The following is a 17,659-nucleotide window of genomic DNA, read 5'->3' on the forward strand; positions in this document are numbered from 1 at the left end:
CAAGTTATTTGTGGATTGGCTCTGCACTATCCCTGCCGTAGAAAAGACTGAAGGGGAAAAATATTTTTTTAAGTGTTATCTGTGATTCTGCTTCCTGCTTGTTCAACAGTCATGGAATGGGAAGGACTCCAGCAAAGTGCTCCCAGATTTCTGCCTGCCAACTGTTTTCAGACTTTGGGACAGCTGTCTTAATTGAACATCATTATTAATGGAATACTACATGAATTAATAGAAGGTTTCCAAGCTTCTTTAATAAAGTTATCATTGGCAATTATTTCCATGCAGATGATTCAAGTAATTCAGCTAGCTTTCGACCATGCTGGCACATTATTATGATTGCTAATGTTAATTGTTTGTGTCATGCTTTGAATCAGAAAATAGTAGCTCTGCACTTCCCAGAGGACAAATATCACTGTATGGGTAGAGTGAGGGGAAAAAAAACCATGAATCAACTGAAAGGCTACTTTGAGTTTTACCAGTGCTATTTTAGAAACCCTTTTATAAATCTCATTTCTGAATCGGTAAGGCCACCTGTACAGAAAGAGATGATCAGGTTTTCTACCTTTTCAGATCTCAGCATTTCTCAAGGCAAAAGAATGGATTTCCTAATTCTCTGCTTTCTATATCCAACCATACAATTAAGGTAATTTAACAGAAATAATTAGCAGAGTGTGCTTTCTCCACCAACAATCAGAAACTCCTTCTGGCCACCTCTAACACAAGCTCCAGTCAACTGCTGGAGAATTTTGCTTTTTTTTCATGTTCTGCTACTGTTCCTAACATGGAAGCCTAGTTATGACACCCCGCACACCAAGCAGTTTGGGATGCCGGTGGTAGGATATCGAGTCAGGGAATGACATTTGGGCTTGAAACATGGTCTGTTCTCAAATCAAATAAAGAGGTCATTATGTGTAATTTCCCACCGTACACCTGGCTTTTGATTTATTAATTAGGAAGGCCAAAGAGAGGTATGTTTGCTTTCACCTTAATTGCTTCTTTGTGTCTAACCTGCTGCAGAGCAGAAGCTACTGCTTTTGTGGGGCAGTCTGTGTGTGCCATGAGGGGGAAGCATGTGCTCCCAGATCATCTTACCCTGCTTTGGCCAGCACAGCCAGAGACGTACTCTGGGACTCCCGACTCACTGGAACACACGCATTCTCCTGTACCATTGTCCCCAAATTCCGGTACATATAGAACAGGGTACTTCATAACTCAGTCTCCCATGGAAATACCCTGTCGCTTGCTACACTCTTCTATTCGAAGTCTAACAGTGTTAGCCTTTCCTGTGGTCTAACCCCGGCCGGCAACCAAGCACCACACAGCTACTCGCTCACTCCCCCCGCAGTGGGCTGGGGAGAGGATTGGAAGAGTAAAAGTGAGAAAACTCCTGGGTTGAGATAAAGACAGTTTAATAGGTAAAGCAAAAGCCACGCACGCAGGCAAAGCAAAGCAAGGAATTCATTCACCACCTCCCATGGGCAGGCAGGGGCTCAGCCATCCCTGGGAAACCAGGGCTCCATCACGCGTAATGGTGACTTGGGAAGACAAATGCCATCACTCCCAACGTCCCCATCTTCCTTTTTCTTCCCCCAACGGTATGTGCTGAGCATGACGTCATACGGTGTGGGATACCCCTGGGGTCAGTTGGGGTCAGCTGTCCCAGATGTGTCCCCTCCCAGCTTCCTGTGCCCCTGGCAGAGCAGGAGAAGCTGAAAAAGTCCTTGAGTTGTCTAAGCACTGCTTAGCAACAACTAAAAACATCGGTGTGCTATCAACATTCTTCCAGTACTAAATCCAAAAGACAGCACTATACCAGCTACCAGGAAGAAAACTAACTCTATCCCAGCCGAAACCAGGACAGCCTTGAGGCAAGCGGCCATACTCTGACCAATGACCCCTGGCAAAAAGTCCTGCCTGCCTGACATGAGGACACCTCTACCCAAGCCAGCAGGAGGGCCCTCAGCAGAAACTCTTGCCTTGTCAGAAGCCGGTGTCTGGAGATTGCTCAGTAGGGGGCAAAGCACTGGTTCTTAAGAAATCAGGAGGAGCCAATAAACCCTTTCACTTACAGAACCAAGATGCTTCCAGTGGCAGTATCTTTTCTCCCTCCAAGTCAGAAACTGTAAGCCCTTTTCTCTCCTTTTCAAGGAAGTCCTTTTCCTTCTGCCCGCTCCTTCTACTCATATATCACACACCGCTTGCATGTGCCTGTCTGGCACTACGTGCTGTATTTCAGGGGGCTATTTCAGGCCCAAAATCTGCTGTCAGGCAGAGCCAGCTGCATGGGCTGTGCTACTTCAAGAGCATGTGTTGGAGATACACCAGCACTCCTCTCCGCTTGCTCCTGCAGCCCATGGGACTAGCAGTTTCCTGCTGTCCAGTTCCAGGCTCTTTATATCCCAAAAGACAGCATGGAATGCAGTTGTGAAGAAATGCCTCCTCATCCAGCCCTTGGGAGAGGACAGGCAAGCAGAGAAGAGGAACCAACGTAGGCAAACGTTATTATTTTACCATGAATAACAGCTTATGAGCTCTTCATTCCATCATGTTAGTAGAATAAGCCATGGCCTGACCCCAGTGAACATAAACAACAAAAGGAGTTCAGTGACTTCTGTGAGGAGTTGGGACCACAAACAGGGTGATTTAATGTGATTAAATGCAGTCTCTGAATCAGAAATATCGTAAAACCTCCGACTGCCAGAAACAAGGAGGTAAGGGCAAGGAACAACTAACAGTCTACCTCCACTGTTTCCCACACTGTTTCCCAAACTGTCTTTTACTGATCACCTCTAGGGACTGAGCCTCCATGGCTCATTGGTCTGACTGAATATGGAAGTTCTTGTGTCTTTATGTCATGGTCTCAATCTTTAAGTCTGTTCTGACTGAATTGCTACAAACACTTTTCTTGTTCCTTCCGTCCTTGGACCATCCACCAGGGACGAATCAGTAGAAGAGTCCAGCCAAGGCCTTGACCAACATTTTTTGTCTTAAAAGGATGAGGGCAGGAAGAAAATACAGGAAAAGGCTTTTTAATGGAAGCCCATAGCTTCAGTGTAATGCTGTCTTGTGATGTGCCAGCCTTCAGGCTCTCTGGAATGGTGACTTCTGCCGCTATTCTTGGAAGTTGGGCTACACTTGCACCATTCAATCCACATCAAGGGTTGTAAAACAAGTGAAAATGGCATAAACAATGTTACCTGACATGAAAATGAATATGAAACCCTCTATCATCTGATATTTTAGTCTAAGGGAGTTTAAGTGGCTCTGTAACTCACAATTTCTTCCCAGTGATGCTGTAATTGTGTCTGAAGCAGCAGTTCAGCACTCAGACCCCTCATCTCCCACTTCTCCCCCCTCTCACATGGCTCTTTGCCCTCCCAGGAGGGTTTCTCTTTGCTGTCTGTGCTCTCATATTTCTGATGTTGTCACTACCACACTCTCCAAATTGTGATATCTCCCTACTGAGGCAAGAATAACCCCAAATTTCATAGCTTCTGAGCGGCGAGGTAATGCATTCGTGCCAATCACTGTGACTCTAGGAAAGCTCAATTTACCAACTTATAATACAGCTCAATGTGTTTCAGATTCCACCTCCTGCTGTCTACCATGTGATGTGAATTCCTTCTCAGTGCTGTCTGTGAGGGCAGTTCCTGCTGTTCCTGGGGCACAGGCTTCCTTACCTTTTCACTCCACAGAGTGAAGGCATTAATTAACCAAGGAGAAAGGAGCTGTGGAGCTCATTGTCACAGAAGACTGATATGGCTGTTGAACAAGTTTTCAAAAAGGGACAGGTCACTTTCCTGGATAACAGGACTATTTACATCTAAATTAAGTTGTATAAATTTAAGCTAGGTTTCCATCTACCAAGAGACAGGAAAAGACCTGTGGAGGACAAATTACTCCTATGAATATTATTAGTTTCTTCCTCAGGCTTTGAGATGAGTGAGTATGACAAGGTTGGCTTTGTCCTTTCCCCAGACACTGCCGGTCTCCTATTACTCACCAGCTTTGTTGCCCAATTCATTGACTGCCCACCTCAGACTCCAGGCTGGCTACACATATAAACTTTGTGCACAGGGTTAGCTCCTGAGCCCAGCAGAACAGTCTCAGGTGAGCAGTGCCTGAAATGAGGAGACCCTCATCTCAGTCAGTATCCCTTTAGATGCTTCACCCAAACTAAATGACGATAATGACATTCACCAGCAGTGTCTGTAAACGAGAGCGGCTTTCTCAGGTGGCTGACAAGAGATCTTTCCCTTGTTGCATCCATTGGCTTAGCTGTAGTCCTCCACTGCTGTGCCCTGCAGCCTCCACACACCACGTTAACCCTGCTGTTTCTCCCTCCCCAGTGTGAACCCGACGCAGTTATTTCTCAAGCTTTTCCTGCCCTTGGCTATGAATTGCATTACTGCCACCATGATTTCTCTGCTAGTAGTAGTTAGGAGACAGAAGCAAACAGAAACCATGTGCTCTAGGCTCTCTACAAACAAAAACAAATTTACAAGTCTCCACTTGGGACTCGTAACTAAAAGGAAAGGGAAAAAAATAAAAAAAAAAAAAGAAAAGGTTAAAACCATTCTGTGCCTGGGGTCACATCACTACCTGAGCCATGGAGAAACCCTGTGGCACTTTCCAACATGTGTTTCTCAGCCTGACTATACTGGCGTTCCCATTAAAACCCTAACTGCTATTAACACCAGCAGAGTAGTGGCCCAGACATCACAAAAGCAAATCCTGCCCCTCCTGTCTGTGCTGCTTTGCCAAGGCGTAGGGTGGTGGGGAATGTGACTGGGGAGAGACCGCAGCTGGAAAAGCAAGATGCTTGCTCTATAGCCTCTTCATTGCTGTTAGCCCCAAGGCATGAAGCTTTTTAGCAGGTGAAAGCATCTACTTACCATCCCTGTGACACACAGAGTGTCTCAGGAAGGGAATGAGGCCATGGTACAAGGTTCCTGATACCCAAAGTATGGCTAAGGGTAGTGAGACACGGGAGCCGGCTGTCCCTGGTTCATGTCCAAAGCATTATTTGACAAGGCTTCAGGCCTCATTTTGGTAAATTCCAGCTGCTGGTCACATTTATACTTTACTTAATTTTACACCAGGAACACATCTTCCCTCAGCACGTGTGGCTTTTTGTAAACAAGGAGAGTTTTGATCATAATTATCTGTACAGCCTGGGAGTTCCCAACACAGACCAGACCCTCTTGCTCTGGATCCCGAACACACATCACTAAAAGTTTGCCTCTGTCCCAAGCATTTTACAACTCAAACAAAAGTCCAATGGCAAAGACGACAAAACAGTCTGACCAAGAAGTAGTAAGGAGAGTAAAGATCATGCAGCCACGAGATGCTGAGGTTGTATTTATATTCCAAGCCACAGAAGCGAATGTGATTTTGATGACTAGGATCCCACTGAGGGGAAAGCTCTTTTTAGGAACTGAATCAAAAAGTCTACAACTATGTGTTTGATCCTATTTGCCTCTGCAGCCAGTCCAATGTCCTGCTGTAAATCTTGTGGGATTAAGGTTTCTTCCAGCCAGATTTAGTGATTTCCCAGTATATGAGATGATTAAACTACATCTAAATGGAGGCATGCAGCAAGGATTTTTTTTTTCTCCACTCCTTTATCTTCTCTTTGTCAAGAAATACATTCAGGTGGCAAGTGGGCTGGATCTGTTTTGTTGTTAGAGCTCTCAAAAGCAATTAATTTCATGCCAGTAACTCTACAGTTTGACCTGAATTTTGTCAGTTCCTAGTCCCCTGCCTCCCTCTCCCCACAGAAGCAGTGTTTCAAACTCCTTCCTTAATCTGCTAATCCTTAACCTGAAGGGAATGAATAAAACATCTAGATGAACAGCAGCCACAGGACATGTATGTCATCAGAGAACAGACCTGAACAGCACGTTTCCAAGTCTGTCCAGAGCCAGATGGGTTCCTGGGGTTCAGCGTGAAAGGCAGTAGGTGTTGATCACCTAGTTTCTTTGAAAGCCAAACCCTGAAACTTTGCCTTTTGTTAGAAGTGAAATTTCCAAAGTGAGATGTGTCTCCCACGCGTCCCCTGCTAGCACAGGTTACACTGAGAGCAACGCTTTGGGGTTTTGTAGCCTAAATAAAAGTGACTGGATCTGAGCAGCTGGAGATTTGTTTTCTAAATTGACTCCAGTCATGAGTCACTGAGGCTTTCAAAGCCAAATACCAATTTTGTACCTGCAGCCTGAGTTGTTAAACTCAGAAGCTTTTCTGTGAAACTCAGAAGCTCTTTTGACATTGACTTAGTAGGTTTATACCTCTGAGCATCTCTCTGTAAGTTGCAATATCTCATATGTGGGAGGTCTTCTATTTGTTTTTTTGCTGGATTGCTGTGAAATCTTTGAGAGATTTGTGAGGCTGAAGGACATCACAGAATTGCTTCTGGCCCTAAAACTGACTAATCAAGTCCTAGGAAAAGCACAGTAAGTGTTTTATGACAGTAAAATAGTGTTTGTTTTTAAGAAGGCTGGCTTGTTTGTCATGCAAAAGACCTGAGGCAACAGCAAAGTTGGTTGTTGGGCTGTGCCTTCTCTTTTGGCTGTCAGTGGGATGAGCTACAATCAGCTGCAGTTGAGCAGGTTTGAGAACACCACTTTCTGTGTGTGTCCGATGTTATTTGACAGCTTCATTTGCAACAGGGAGACTGGTACGGCAAACACAGAATCCTAACCTGGTGATCCTGGGAAATGCACTGGCTATTTGAACCCCTGTGGAAGTGACTTCAGTAACTGCAGCGTATTGTGTTTAGCTGAGAAAAGATCGTTTAGTTGCAAAACTGCAACTTGGCACCCACCTTCCTTTACCGTTTCACAAAGAATGAGAAGACACAAATGATCTGGTCTCAGATGATGGAATGAGTAACTTTCTGTCTAGCTTCAGCAATACTTTGGTTGCTGGCATCAGCGTCATGCACTGGCTGCCTCCCAGAGCCATTTTCAGCAGCAAGCACTATTTAAGAAGTTCCCTCTTTTGTTTTATGGCACTGTGTCCGAACTCATTGTAGCTCGTATTTTACGTTGTGCTCATATTTTACATTGCATCTGAAAAGGGGCTGGGAAAGGGCTAAAACCAGACACAGATATTTTCTGGGGAAGGAGAATATGCAGCTCTACCTTAAGAAAGCGTGGTACAGCCATCTGAGCTCAGGACTGAAAACCAGGCGGTCCATGCTCTCCTATCGCATTAACGGGTCTGAAAACTTCGAACTTCACACAGGCGAGCCTGTTCAAGAGACTGCCCAAGCGTAAACTATTCCAACTTGCCTGTCCAGAGCAGATACTTGTCACCAAATCTCCTCCTGTGAACAATGCAGCAGACTCCAGTGCAGCCTTGTTGCTTAGGGGCTTATCAGTTCTAGCTGACATTACGATAGAGCTGATGGGTTTGGGAGGAGGGGAGCAAAAATGTTAATCAGGGATGAAATGGCCATCTGAATATTTGGGTCTTTCCAGCAGACCCTGTTTCACTTGCTTGAATTGATTATTATCAAAGGGAGCTCCTCATGTTATCAGGACAAATTTTTGAGCATGGCTTTGCAAAAGTTATGCTGGGTGGTTTCCATAAGAAAGGTATACAGCAAGGAAAAGAAGAACAGATTTGGCCATCCTGCTGTTGCTGGTTTATATTTATGTAATTTATTTGTGTTGTGACAACACTGCAAAATGAAAGTTTTGTCTTTGGCACTGGCGCTGCAATTTAGGGCCACAAAAATGATCCGAGGGCTGGAGCACCTCTGCTATGAGGACAGGCTGAGGGAGTTGGGCTTGTTCAGCCTGGAGAGGAGAAGGCTGCGGGGAGACCTGATTACGGCCTTTCAGTACCTAAAGGGGGCCTATAGGAAAGATGGGGACAATCTTTTTAGTAGGGCCAGCTGTGACAAGACAAGGGGTAATGGTTTTAAACTAAACCAGGGTAGGTTTAGACTAGATATAAGGAAGAAGTTCTTTACAATGAGGGTGGTGAAACACTGGAACAGGTTGCCCAGAGAGGGGGTGGAGGCCCCATCCCTGGAAACATTCAAGGCCAGGTTGGACGGGGCTCTGAGCAATCTGATCTAGTTAGCGGTGTCCCTGCTCCTGCAGGGGGGTTGGACTAGATGACCTCTAGGGGTCCCTTCCAACCCCAAACATTCTATGCTTCTATGAATTTACCCTGAGAGCCAGAGAATGGGACCAGACCCAGATGTGCTTGCTGGTGAAGATATAAGCTACAGACACCCTCATAGGCTGTTGTTGCTGGCCCATTGGACAGATGAACCTCCTGTTTCATAGTGTAAGAGAGGTAATGGAGGGGAATAAACCATAAGGAATTCTGCAAGAGAACAGAATTAACTTGTTTATTTTATATAGTCAGTAATGTTCATGGGCATACCTTCACTATATATGATGATTTAAATGTATTTCCCTGTTTAGGAGTATCAGATGCCTGCGGAATATTATCCACTGGAACTTGATCACCACATTCATCCTGAGGAATGTGATGTGGTTTCTGCTTCAGATGATAGATCACAACATCCATGAAAGCAATGAAGTAAGTCCTTGGAGGTGGCACATCTCTGTCACGTAGTTTGGGGGCAGGCAGGGATGCCAGATTTGTTCATCTGATAGAAATATTACAAAGGGCACCTATCCACATGCTCAGAGTGACTTGTAAGGTTGGAATAGATGATCCTTGAGGTCCCTTCCAACCTAGGATTCTGTGCTTCTATGATTCATGTAATTTCAAAAAGATTAAGAAAATAAGCTTAGATTTACTAAATTTTCATTTATTTCCTCATTACTGAATATCAAAGGGGTTTTTTTCGAAGTAAAAACCCCACCCAAATGCTTCTCCCTTATTTTCATTGACTGTAGATACTTTCCAAATTTCTATACTGTGAGACGCAGTATTGTGCGAGACTCTAAATTTGGTGTTTCTTGAACATTTTTGTCAGAGCATCTTGCAGTGATGTGTACTTTTGAAGGGAAAGCATTCATTCCAGAGGCCAACATCTCCATGAACAGAGTACAGAAATAATTGATTTGGCTGTTGCAGCTCTGAGTCAGCTATTTTGTCTGATGACAGTGGGTACCTTGCTGTCTGGAGTCAGTGGGACTCCCAAGAAAATAAGAAATAGGGCCTGAAACAGTACAAATTTTGCTTGTTGATATCTTTGTGGGGTTTCTTTACAAAATTCCATTTTTCTGCTAATCCCTCCTTCTCTGTGCTGGCCTTGAAGATGAAGTCCTGTGATATGGGCTGCATTCAGCAGCAACTCCTTGTCACTGAAAGGGATGGCTCATTCATCCAGGGACCCAAACGCTTCACTCCAGCTCCTTCTGATTCTTTTGCACGAGCTCTGTTCCTCTTCATGATCCCTTGCAGAGGACTGAAGCCTTGGAGACCAAACCCACTAAACTCGTAGAGAACTAACCTAGTCAACAAAAAAGCAAGGAAAATTTTTTTGCCGGCATAGTGATCTAAGTCAGCTTTCTGATGGCTGATTGAGAGTCAGAGCCAGTTCAAAGGGCCAGACAGATCCACACAATAAAACACGGGGAGGCAGAAGGGGGCCAGAAGTGGGGCATCTTCTTTGCATGGCATTGAGCACTCTTGAGATATGCAGTGTCTCACTATGTTCCCACTTCTCTTAATTTCAAAGTAATTTCATGTTTCACGTAACTACCAACTGCAGATGATGGTTTGAGTGAGGACATTGGACCAGTCCCTATGTAATGGCTCCCCCGTTTGGTCACCAAGCAGCCCCGATAATATAAGGATTTTGGAGTGGATTAAAAGCATCTACTCCAGAAAAAAAAGCATTTATCTTGATTTTCTTGGGGAATAGTTCTTTTTGATAGTCCCTTGGCAGAGGTTTTTACTGTTCACATTCCCATTGTAATAGTCTTGTAGTGGAATAGTCTCCTTTTAGGGTTGTCCCCTGATATTTACCTCCATAATCAAGAAAAACTTATCAGTGTGCTACAAACACACATGCACACACATACACACACACACACCCTCTTCGTGTTCTCTCTCTTTGGAAAGCAAGTGGACTAAAGTGCCTATGGAATATGGATCCATAGCTGATATCAATCAAGGTAGCTCCGCTCACATAGGAACTGGTCCTGTGGAAATTGAAAACCACCCCAGGAGCCTGGGTAGCCATGTATTCTAATGTCAGATGGGTACTCGTCATCCTTGGTTAACTTTTCAAATGTAAGATTTGACATCTGAACTTTAATCCCATACTTTGGGAAAACAAAAATAGAAAAGTCATTAGTACCTAAATAAAGAAGTCTAAGATCCTAAGTTTTTTGAGACATCTATGCATAACTCTGTGTTATTATTCAAGTAGATGCTCCTTTGAGAAGGTGTAGCTTTATTAATTCACTGCTTTGTCTATGTTTCTGACATTTTCAGGCTACAGAAGGTGGTGGTATATGAGCTTTATTGCTGCATGATTTACTCTCATTACAACAGTGCCAATCTTAATACATATTTTTAGTTATTTAGGAAAAAATCAGTTGGAGTCAGGCCTTTTAAAATGTGAACACAATGTGCCAAGGAAAATATAAACCTGCAAATATAAAGACAGATCCGCACATGCCTCAGTTCTCATTAACTCATCTTTTCTCTGCAGAACGCTGCAGTCTTTTTGGGAAGGTGCTTTACACAAGCTTAGGGGTAATTTTCTTATGTTCTTACTGTGGTGTAAGTCAGAGTCAAAATAATACCACTGACATCAATGGGAGCACAATCACTTATGCCAGCTAATGATGTGATCTCTTCTGTGCTGATCAGTAATAATGCAGTTACAGAAGCATCAAGGACTCAATGTGGAAACATTTTGCACAAATTTATAGTGCTCATGTTAATAAATCAAGAAGGGGAATTGCTGAAGACATCTGGAGCCTAATGGTGGATACATATGGGGATCAAGAATCCTCAGTCAAATAAATGACATGGTATAAACTAATGAGCTCTGCTAATTGGGTTTATTATTTAATAATAATAAATCCACAATTCCAGAAGGAATTGCTCAAAATTCATTTTATTCTGGTTTCCTATGGAAACGATGCAGAGGGAGATCTCATCACCATCATGTGTATTTGTATCTGTCCCAGTACCTTCCCAACCCACTGGCCAACTCCACTCGGTCTGACACAGGAACAACAGGTTGGGATAAAATTATTTTTACAATTCTTGTGAAAATGGGCAGCTGTGGAAGGGACAAAAACTGCGCAAATATTGCAACTGAGGGCGAGAAGGGAACGAGAGTCTAGACACTATATCAGAGAATTTACATGAGACTGAGGCCACAGGGAAAGGTTTAATTCATGCCCATACCTTCAAAATGTTGAATGTGAGACTTAGAGTCTCTTAGCCAAACTAAATTTCAAATCTTAATGAAATAATACAGAAAGGAAAGCCTTAACACATCCAGAAGATGTCTTCTGTTTATTCCAGCTCCATAAAAAGAAGCGATCACAGCCTGTGAATGGGCTATCATTTTGTAACTGTGTTTCTTGCCCAATGAATTCTTAGTCCACAGAATTTTGCTGGCTTTGATAGTGCACCTGCTGCTCTGTCAGCTGCCTAGAGATCTTCAATACCTCATGCATACAAAGTCTGAAATAAAATTAACTGTGGGTCAAAAGTTTCAAATACTTTAGTAGAGTGAATTAAAAGGCTGGAGAATGGTGAAACCAAAATGATATCAGTGATACCAGCTAACACAGGTAATTAATGTCATGCTTCAGGGAATATGTTGAATGCCTGCTTGGTCAGAAGGAAAGTTTCCCAGACTTCTGTGTGTAGCACTGTGGAAATTACCATCAGTAGTTACTTGTGATTTATTGATGTGATGTTATCATCTGCCTCTCTACAGTCAATTGTGTATTCCACATCTGTGCTCTCACTGCACAGCCATTAGGAGATGCCTTTACTGCTACATTGAGCCTGACCAAAAATTCCTGTTGAAGCTATGGCAAAAATTCAGAGGTGATGTGTGTGGTGGTGTGCCTTGCAGAGTGAAGCCCTAACGGCAGGAGTAGAGGGGATGAAGTAGCTGATAAAAGCATATCTTTAAAGTAAATATCTTTTTTCTAAATGTCAGTGGTGCTCCTTTCCTTCAGTGGAAATGAAGCAAGACTGTGACATTAACTTCTAGTTTATATTTTCTTTGAATTGCTCAGCAGGTGGGTTATACTGCCTAAGATATGCTTAGACTCTTATGTCATCTTTGGATATGACCCGGGGCTACGGCTGTACCTCTCTGAAAGATCATCTGTAGTCAAACGATCTGCCTCCTCTTGCCTTCTTTCCACACGGCTGCCTCTTAAACTTCTTGCAGACTGCTGGTGTGGATGTGCCTTGCGGCATGTTAACCTTCCAGACATGCTCAGGTACAAGAGTTCCTGCATGTTGGGGTCAAAGCCAAGCCTCAGCAGAAAGCCACAGACATAGCTGTGAGTTCCCGACAGCATCTAAGATATTCTGATTCCAAGTCACATGTATAGATCTGCATCCCCTGAATGAATTCTACCACTGATTTTTAAGGGAACAAGACAAAGAATTTTTAAAATGTTCTCACCATGATATTAAAATATTGTTTTCTGTTTCCTTTCCAGCCCTGGTGTCGATGTATTACCACTGTCTACAATTATTTTGTGGTGACCAACTTCTTCTGGATGTTCGTGGAAGGCTGCTACCTGCACACTGCTATAGTGATGACTTATTCCACAGATAAGCTGCGGAAATGGGTCTTTCTCTTCATAGGATGGTGTAAGTGCCCTGTGTGTTTAAAATGGCTTTATGTGGTACCTGGCATTAAAGTGATAAAGACAAGAGCAGCAAGAAGAAACTTGGAAAATTCCACTGTGGTGAAATCTGACATTCAAAGCTAACTTTGTCAGAAGAACATGAGATCAGGTTTAGTTCTCCACTGCGGTGATGACATAAAGCTAATAGGTTACTGCTGGATTTATCTTCTTCATTTAGACCCTCAGGCACCTGGTGTTAAGGAAAGAAAGAGAACTCCCAAGCTCAGCATTTTGGGAATACAGCCGTTCATACCATGTCCCTTTCACTTCGATCAGCAAAGCAGTGATCACAACCCCTTATGCTCTGCTGCTCAACATGGCACGAAACAGAAAAGGCACTGTCCATGCCCGTGGACCACTCAGTCTCAAGAGACAGACAAGACACCTCTAAGTGAGGAGCTGACTAGAAGCAAAGACTAGTTATGTGCTGGTCCAACCTTACAGCTGTTTTGGAAACAGCCCTTAACAACAAGTCACACGTCACCTTTGTACTATCCTTGTGGCTACTCAAAGACAGAAAAAGAGCTCACTGCACGGATTTACCTCCCTTCTACCGTGTCAGCCTGGGCCAGAGCAAAGGCTGCTCCTTTGCCCTAGCTACATCAATATGGGCTGGTCTGTAGGTACAGACTGGGAACTGACTGTCAGAGTAGCAATCCGATGAAAAAGATGTAGGGCTTGCGGTGGTTGCAGACTGAGTATGAGCCATCAGTGCCTTCTCATCATGAATAAAATAAAACACATACTGTGTGACCAGAAGATTGAGGGAAGTTATACTTTCTACTCAGCTTTGACAAAGCTGCCTTTGGAATATTGTTGTCAGTTTGGGGTCTCAAAGGAAAAAAGGGACATGGAAAAACTGGAGATTAGCCAGTAGAAGGCTGTCAATATGATCAAGGATCTAGAGGACATGACCTCTGAAGAGAGGCTGAAGGAGCTGAGCTTGTTTAATCTGGCAGAGAGGAAGCTAAGGAGGGATCTAGTAGGTAACAAGAATGATTTGAAGGACAATTACAAAGGTGATGGAGCCAAATTATTCTTGGTAATAGCAGTTGTTATAAGAAGGAACAATGACCACATATTGGTTTGGGATGGTCCAGATGGACATTAAGAAAACAGAAGATTTACCAAAAGGGTAGAATCATAGAACCATTTAGGTTGGAAAGGACCTTTAAGATCATCGAGTCCAACTGTTAACATAGCACTGCCAAGACCACCACTAAACCATCTCCCTAAGCACCACGTCTATCCATCTTTTAAAAACCTCCAGGGATGGGGACGCCACCACTTCCCTGGGCAGCCCATTCCAGTGCTTGACAACCCTTTCTGTGAAGAAATTTTTCCTAATGTCCAATCTAAACCTCCCCTGGCACAACTTCAGACCGTTTCCTCTTGTCCCGTTGCCCATTACCAGGGAGAAGAGACCAAACTCCACCTTGCTACACCCTCCTATCAGGCAGTTGTAGAAGGCAATAAGGTCTCCCCTCAGCCTCCTCTTCTCCAGGCTAGACAACCCCAGCTCCCTCAGCTGCTCCCCGTCATCCTTGTGCTCCAGACCCCTCACCAGCTTCATTGCCCTTCTCTGGAGACGCTCAGGCACCTCAATGTCCTTTTTGTAGTGAGGGACCCAAAAATGAACACAGTATTCAAGGCATGGACTCACCAGTGCCGAGTACAGGGGTACAATCACTCCTGCTGGCCACACTATTCCTGATACAAGCCAGGATGCCATTGGCCTTCTTTGGCCACCTGGGCACACTGCTGGCTTATATTCAGCCGGCTGTCGACCAGCACCTCCAGGCCCCTTTCTGCTGGGCAGCTTTCCAACCACTCTTCCCCACACCTGTAGCATTGCATGGGGTTGTAGCACTTTCTGGGAATAATTGAAAAAGCAAGCCCTGTAAATAAAAATGCATGGCCTTGTTAATAACTAACATGCAGATACAGAGCACACTGCATATCATAGATAGAATGATATATATAAAGTAAAGAGTAGCTGGATCCATTAGAAACAGCAAATGATGAATGAATTCTGATGTTGCAAAATATCAGGAGATTCTTTCTCATATTCCTGTTTCACAGGGAAGACTCAACTAAAAAAATTGCTGAAAATGAGCTTCATCCAAAGATTCCAATAAATTTACAAGCTTCTTGTACCCTGGGAATAAAAATCTAACCACTCACCTCCAAGTGACGTCTCTTAAGGTTCTGCCGTATCAACTGCAGGAAAATTAAAAGGGACCAAAATTGCCTTTAGGCCAGCCAAAATTGTTCTGATCGCTTACATAGAAATATAGGTATATATGTGTGTTCGTTAATAATTTTATGAACTTTTCTTACTAGTACTAGACTTTTCTCTTTCTGAGATGACCTTTTTTATGCATACATAAAGAGGTCTTAGCAATTGCTATGTCTCAAGTATACCAAGATACAACCACTTGTATTTAGAGTCTTCCAGTTCATTAACCAAGACTCTCCTCACACAAATCTGAATCTAAATCTGTATCATCCATCCATACACAGGTTGTGATTAACTCCTGATTTTTTGCTGTTGCAGGTATTCCTTGCCCGATCATCATTGCCTGGGCCATTGGCAAATTATATTATGAAAATGAACAGTAAGTGATGTTAACATTTGTGTTTATGTGGCACTCTAAATAAATTAAGAAATGCCTGCAGGCTGAACTGATAATTTAGAAATAAGGCTGCTTGACTGATAGTAAAGAGGAAAGGTCTCATCACCTCCATCCAAATCCAGACCATTTCAAATTTCAGAGCACTACTTGAGCCATGTCCTGAAAATACCTTTCCCAAATATCCTTGGACAAGCCCTGAAGCTCTCATCTGATGGCTTTATACATGATTTACAGTCAAGGTAATCTCCTTCAATGGGAGTTTTGCTTGAGTAAGACCTTGGTAAAAACTACAGTTGAGTGCTAAAGGATTTAGCCTTCTGGGTGTGCAGAATTGAGTTGACAGTCTGCCAATAATAGTCTCACAGCTGGAATTGTTGCATTTCTGTTTCTGGGTTTTCCAATTGGAAGCAGTAGGTGCATGAAATTGAAAAATATGGGAGATAAAGAGGAATCTGTATTTTGGGCATTTTTCCCCCAAACATCGATACTGGTCAGACACGGCTCACCTTGTACTTTTCAATTAGTATTAGGATCAGTGTCTATTATCTGTTACATCTCCCTTCTCTAACACTAAAAAAAATTCTTTTTTTTTTTTTCTCCATGAAACTGTTTTTCATATGACCACGCTCTTACGCTGTTTGTCTGTAGTGCATCTGATTAAACATCAGTGTCTACATTGTAGGTGTCTGAATCTACACTAATCTGTGGTCTTTTATGATCAGCAGTGATCAGTCAAAACAGTAAAGGCAGTCTGGGGTGCATTTCATCTCATCTGGAAGGAGATGTCCAAAGTAGGTTGGATGAATTAGACTTACGTGCAGTATTTCTCCTGGCTGTAAGGGAGATGGATAGGAAGACCGGCTGAGCTTTGGGCATCCCTGCTGTAGGCATGGGAGGAACTCTGTTATGCACTACCAAGTTCCTCTTCTCTGCTCCCCACAAACTTTTGAACCCTTGACCAATCTTTCTTCTGTAGCTTTAATGGTGACTTTGAAGGTGATAATCTAATTCCCAGGAGTTATGCATATTGGCAATCAGACAGACACCCTTTCACTGAGGGAGGAGTTTTGTGTGATTCTATCCCTGCCTACAATAATCATACAGGAGAATTCATACCGTAGTCTCAAAATAGCAAGAAAAAGTTCAGTTGGAACCTGATCGTTGGGTGTCCAAGTCAATCAGCCCTGGGAGATAACCTCAGATCACCAGATTTCCCTAATTTTTCTGTTCACAGACCTTGTTTCTGGATGGGTCAAGGATCACAATGTTCTGGGTCTGCTTCATGGTCAGGTTCCTCGTAGTTGTTACCTTGCACAAGCCAGGGCAGCATGGCAGCTGTCTCATTGTGCTGAAGTAGGACTTGCAGCCTTAGAACTAGAGGTGAAGGAACTAGTCAGCTTAAATAGCACAAAACAGAACAACCAAAACTTGTGTCTTGAAACCTGGAGAGGCAAAACACCACATGCTTTAATAATGGTGATGTACATTAAACATTCCTGTTGCAAGTTTAATACCGAGGTTTGAGCACCTCATTTTGTAATACTGCTCATCACTCAACAAAGAAATAATGGAAAGTAGGACCCCTGATAGAAACATGCCACAGCAACTGGGATTGCACTGCACACAGGTGGATAGATGGAGAAACCACTGCATCATATCTACCACTGCCTCCTTTCACCTTCACTGTATACCTGCAAAGTGAATGTGAAAGAATCTCCCTTTGATGTAGCGTGGATATGAAGAAAGACATGGCATGTTTACATAGGTATGTGTGCCACCTTTCACCAGCGAAGGTGTAACTGGCCCGGATCCTGTGCAACAAAAGAAAGGGGGACACAAAATACATTCAGCAAGGCAAGAAAGGTGACATGATCCTATTTGGTATGCAGAATATCCAAGCTGTTCCTCTTGAGTCTCTAGGCTCGAGCTCTCTGCCTTGGATGGATTCTCCCTGGTAACAGATGACAGGACGAGGGGGAATGGTTTGAAGCTGCGCCAGGGCAGGTTTAGGCTAGACATTAGGAAAAACTTCTTCACCGAAAGGGTTGTCAGGCTCTGGAATGGGCTTCCCAGAGAGGTGGTAGAGTCCTCATCCCTGGAGGTATTTAAAAGAAGGATAGATGAGGTGCTTAGGGACATGGTTTAGTGGTGGGATGTCAGGGTTAGGTGAAAGGTTGGACTCGATGATCT

At 43.5% G+C, this 17,659-nt stretch overlaps 1 protein-coding gene across 1 annotated transcript in view; it reads left to right on the forward strand.

Moving 5' to 3' along the window:
* CRHR2 (corticotropin releasing hormone receptor 2) overlaps window positions 1–17,659 on the forward strand; it is a 120,226-nt gene that overhangs the window by 61,033 nt on the left and 41,534 nt on the right. Inside the window, exons 5-7 of the mRNA XM_009644064.1 lie at window positions 8,442–8,559; window positions 12,642–12,795; window positions 15,391–15,451. Coding sequence (XP_009642359.1) covers window positions 8,442–8,559; window positions 12,642–12,795; window positions 15,391–15,451 — 333 coding nt within the window. The remainder of the gene's footprint in view (window positions 1–8,441; window positions 8,560–12,641; window positions 12,796–15,390; window positions 15,452–17,659) is intronic.

Source organism: Egretta garzetta, unplaced genomic scaffold (genome assembly GCF_000687185.1).
Source record: "Egretta garzetta isolate BGI_Z169 unplaced genomic scaffold, ASM68718v1 scaffold117, whole genome shotgun sequence".
Lineage (NCBI taxonomy): Eukaryota > Metazoa > Chordata > Aves > Pelecaniformes > Ardeidae > Egretta > Egretta garzetta.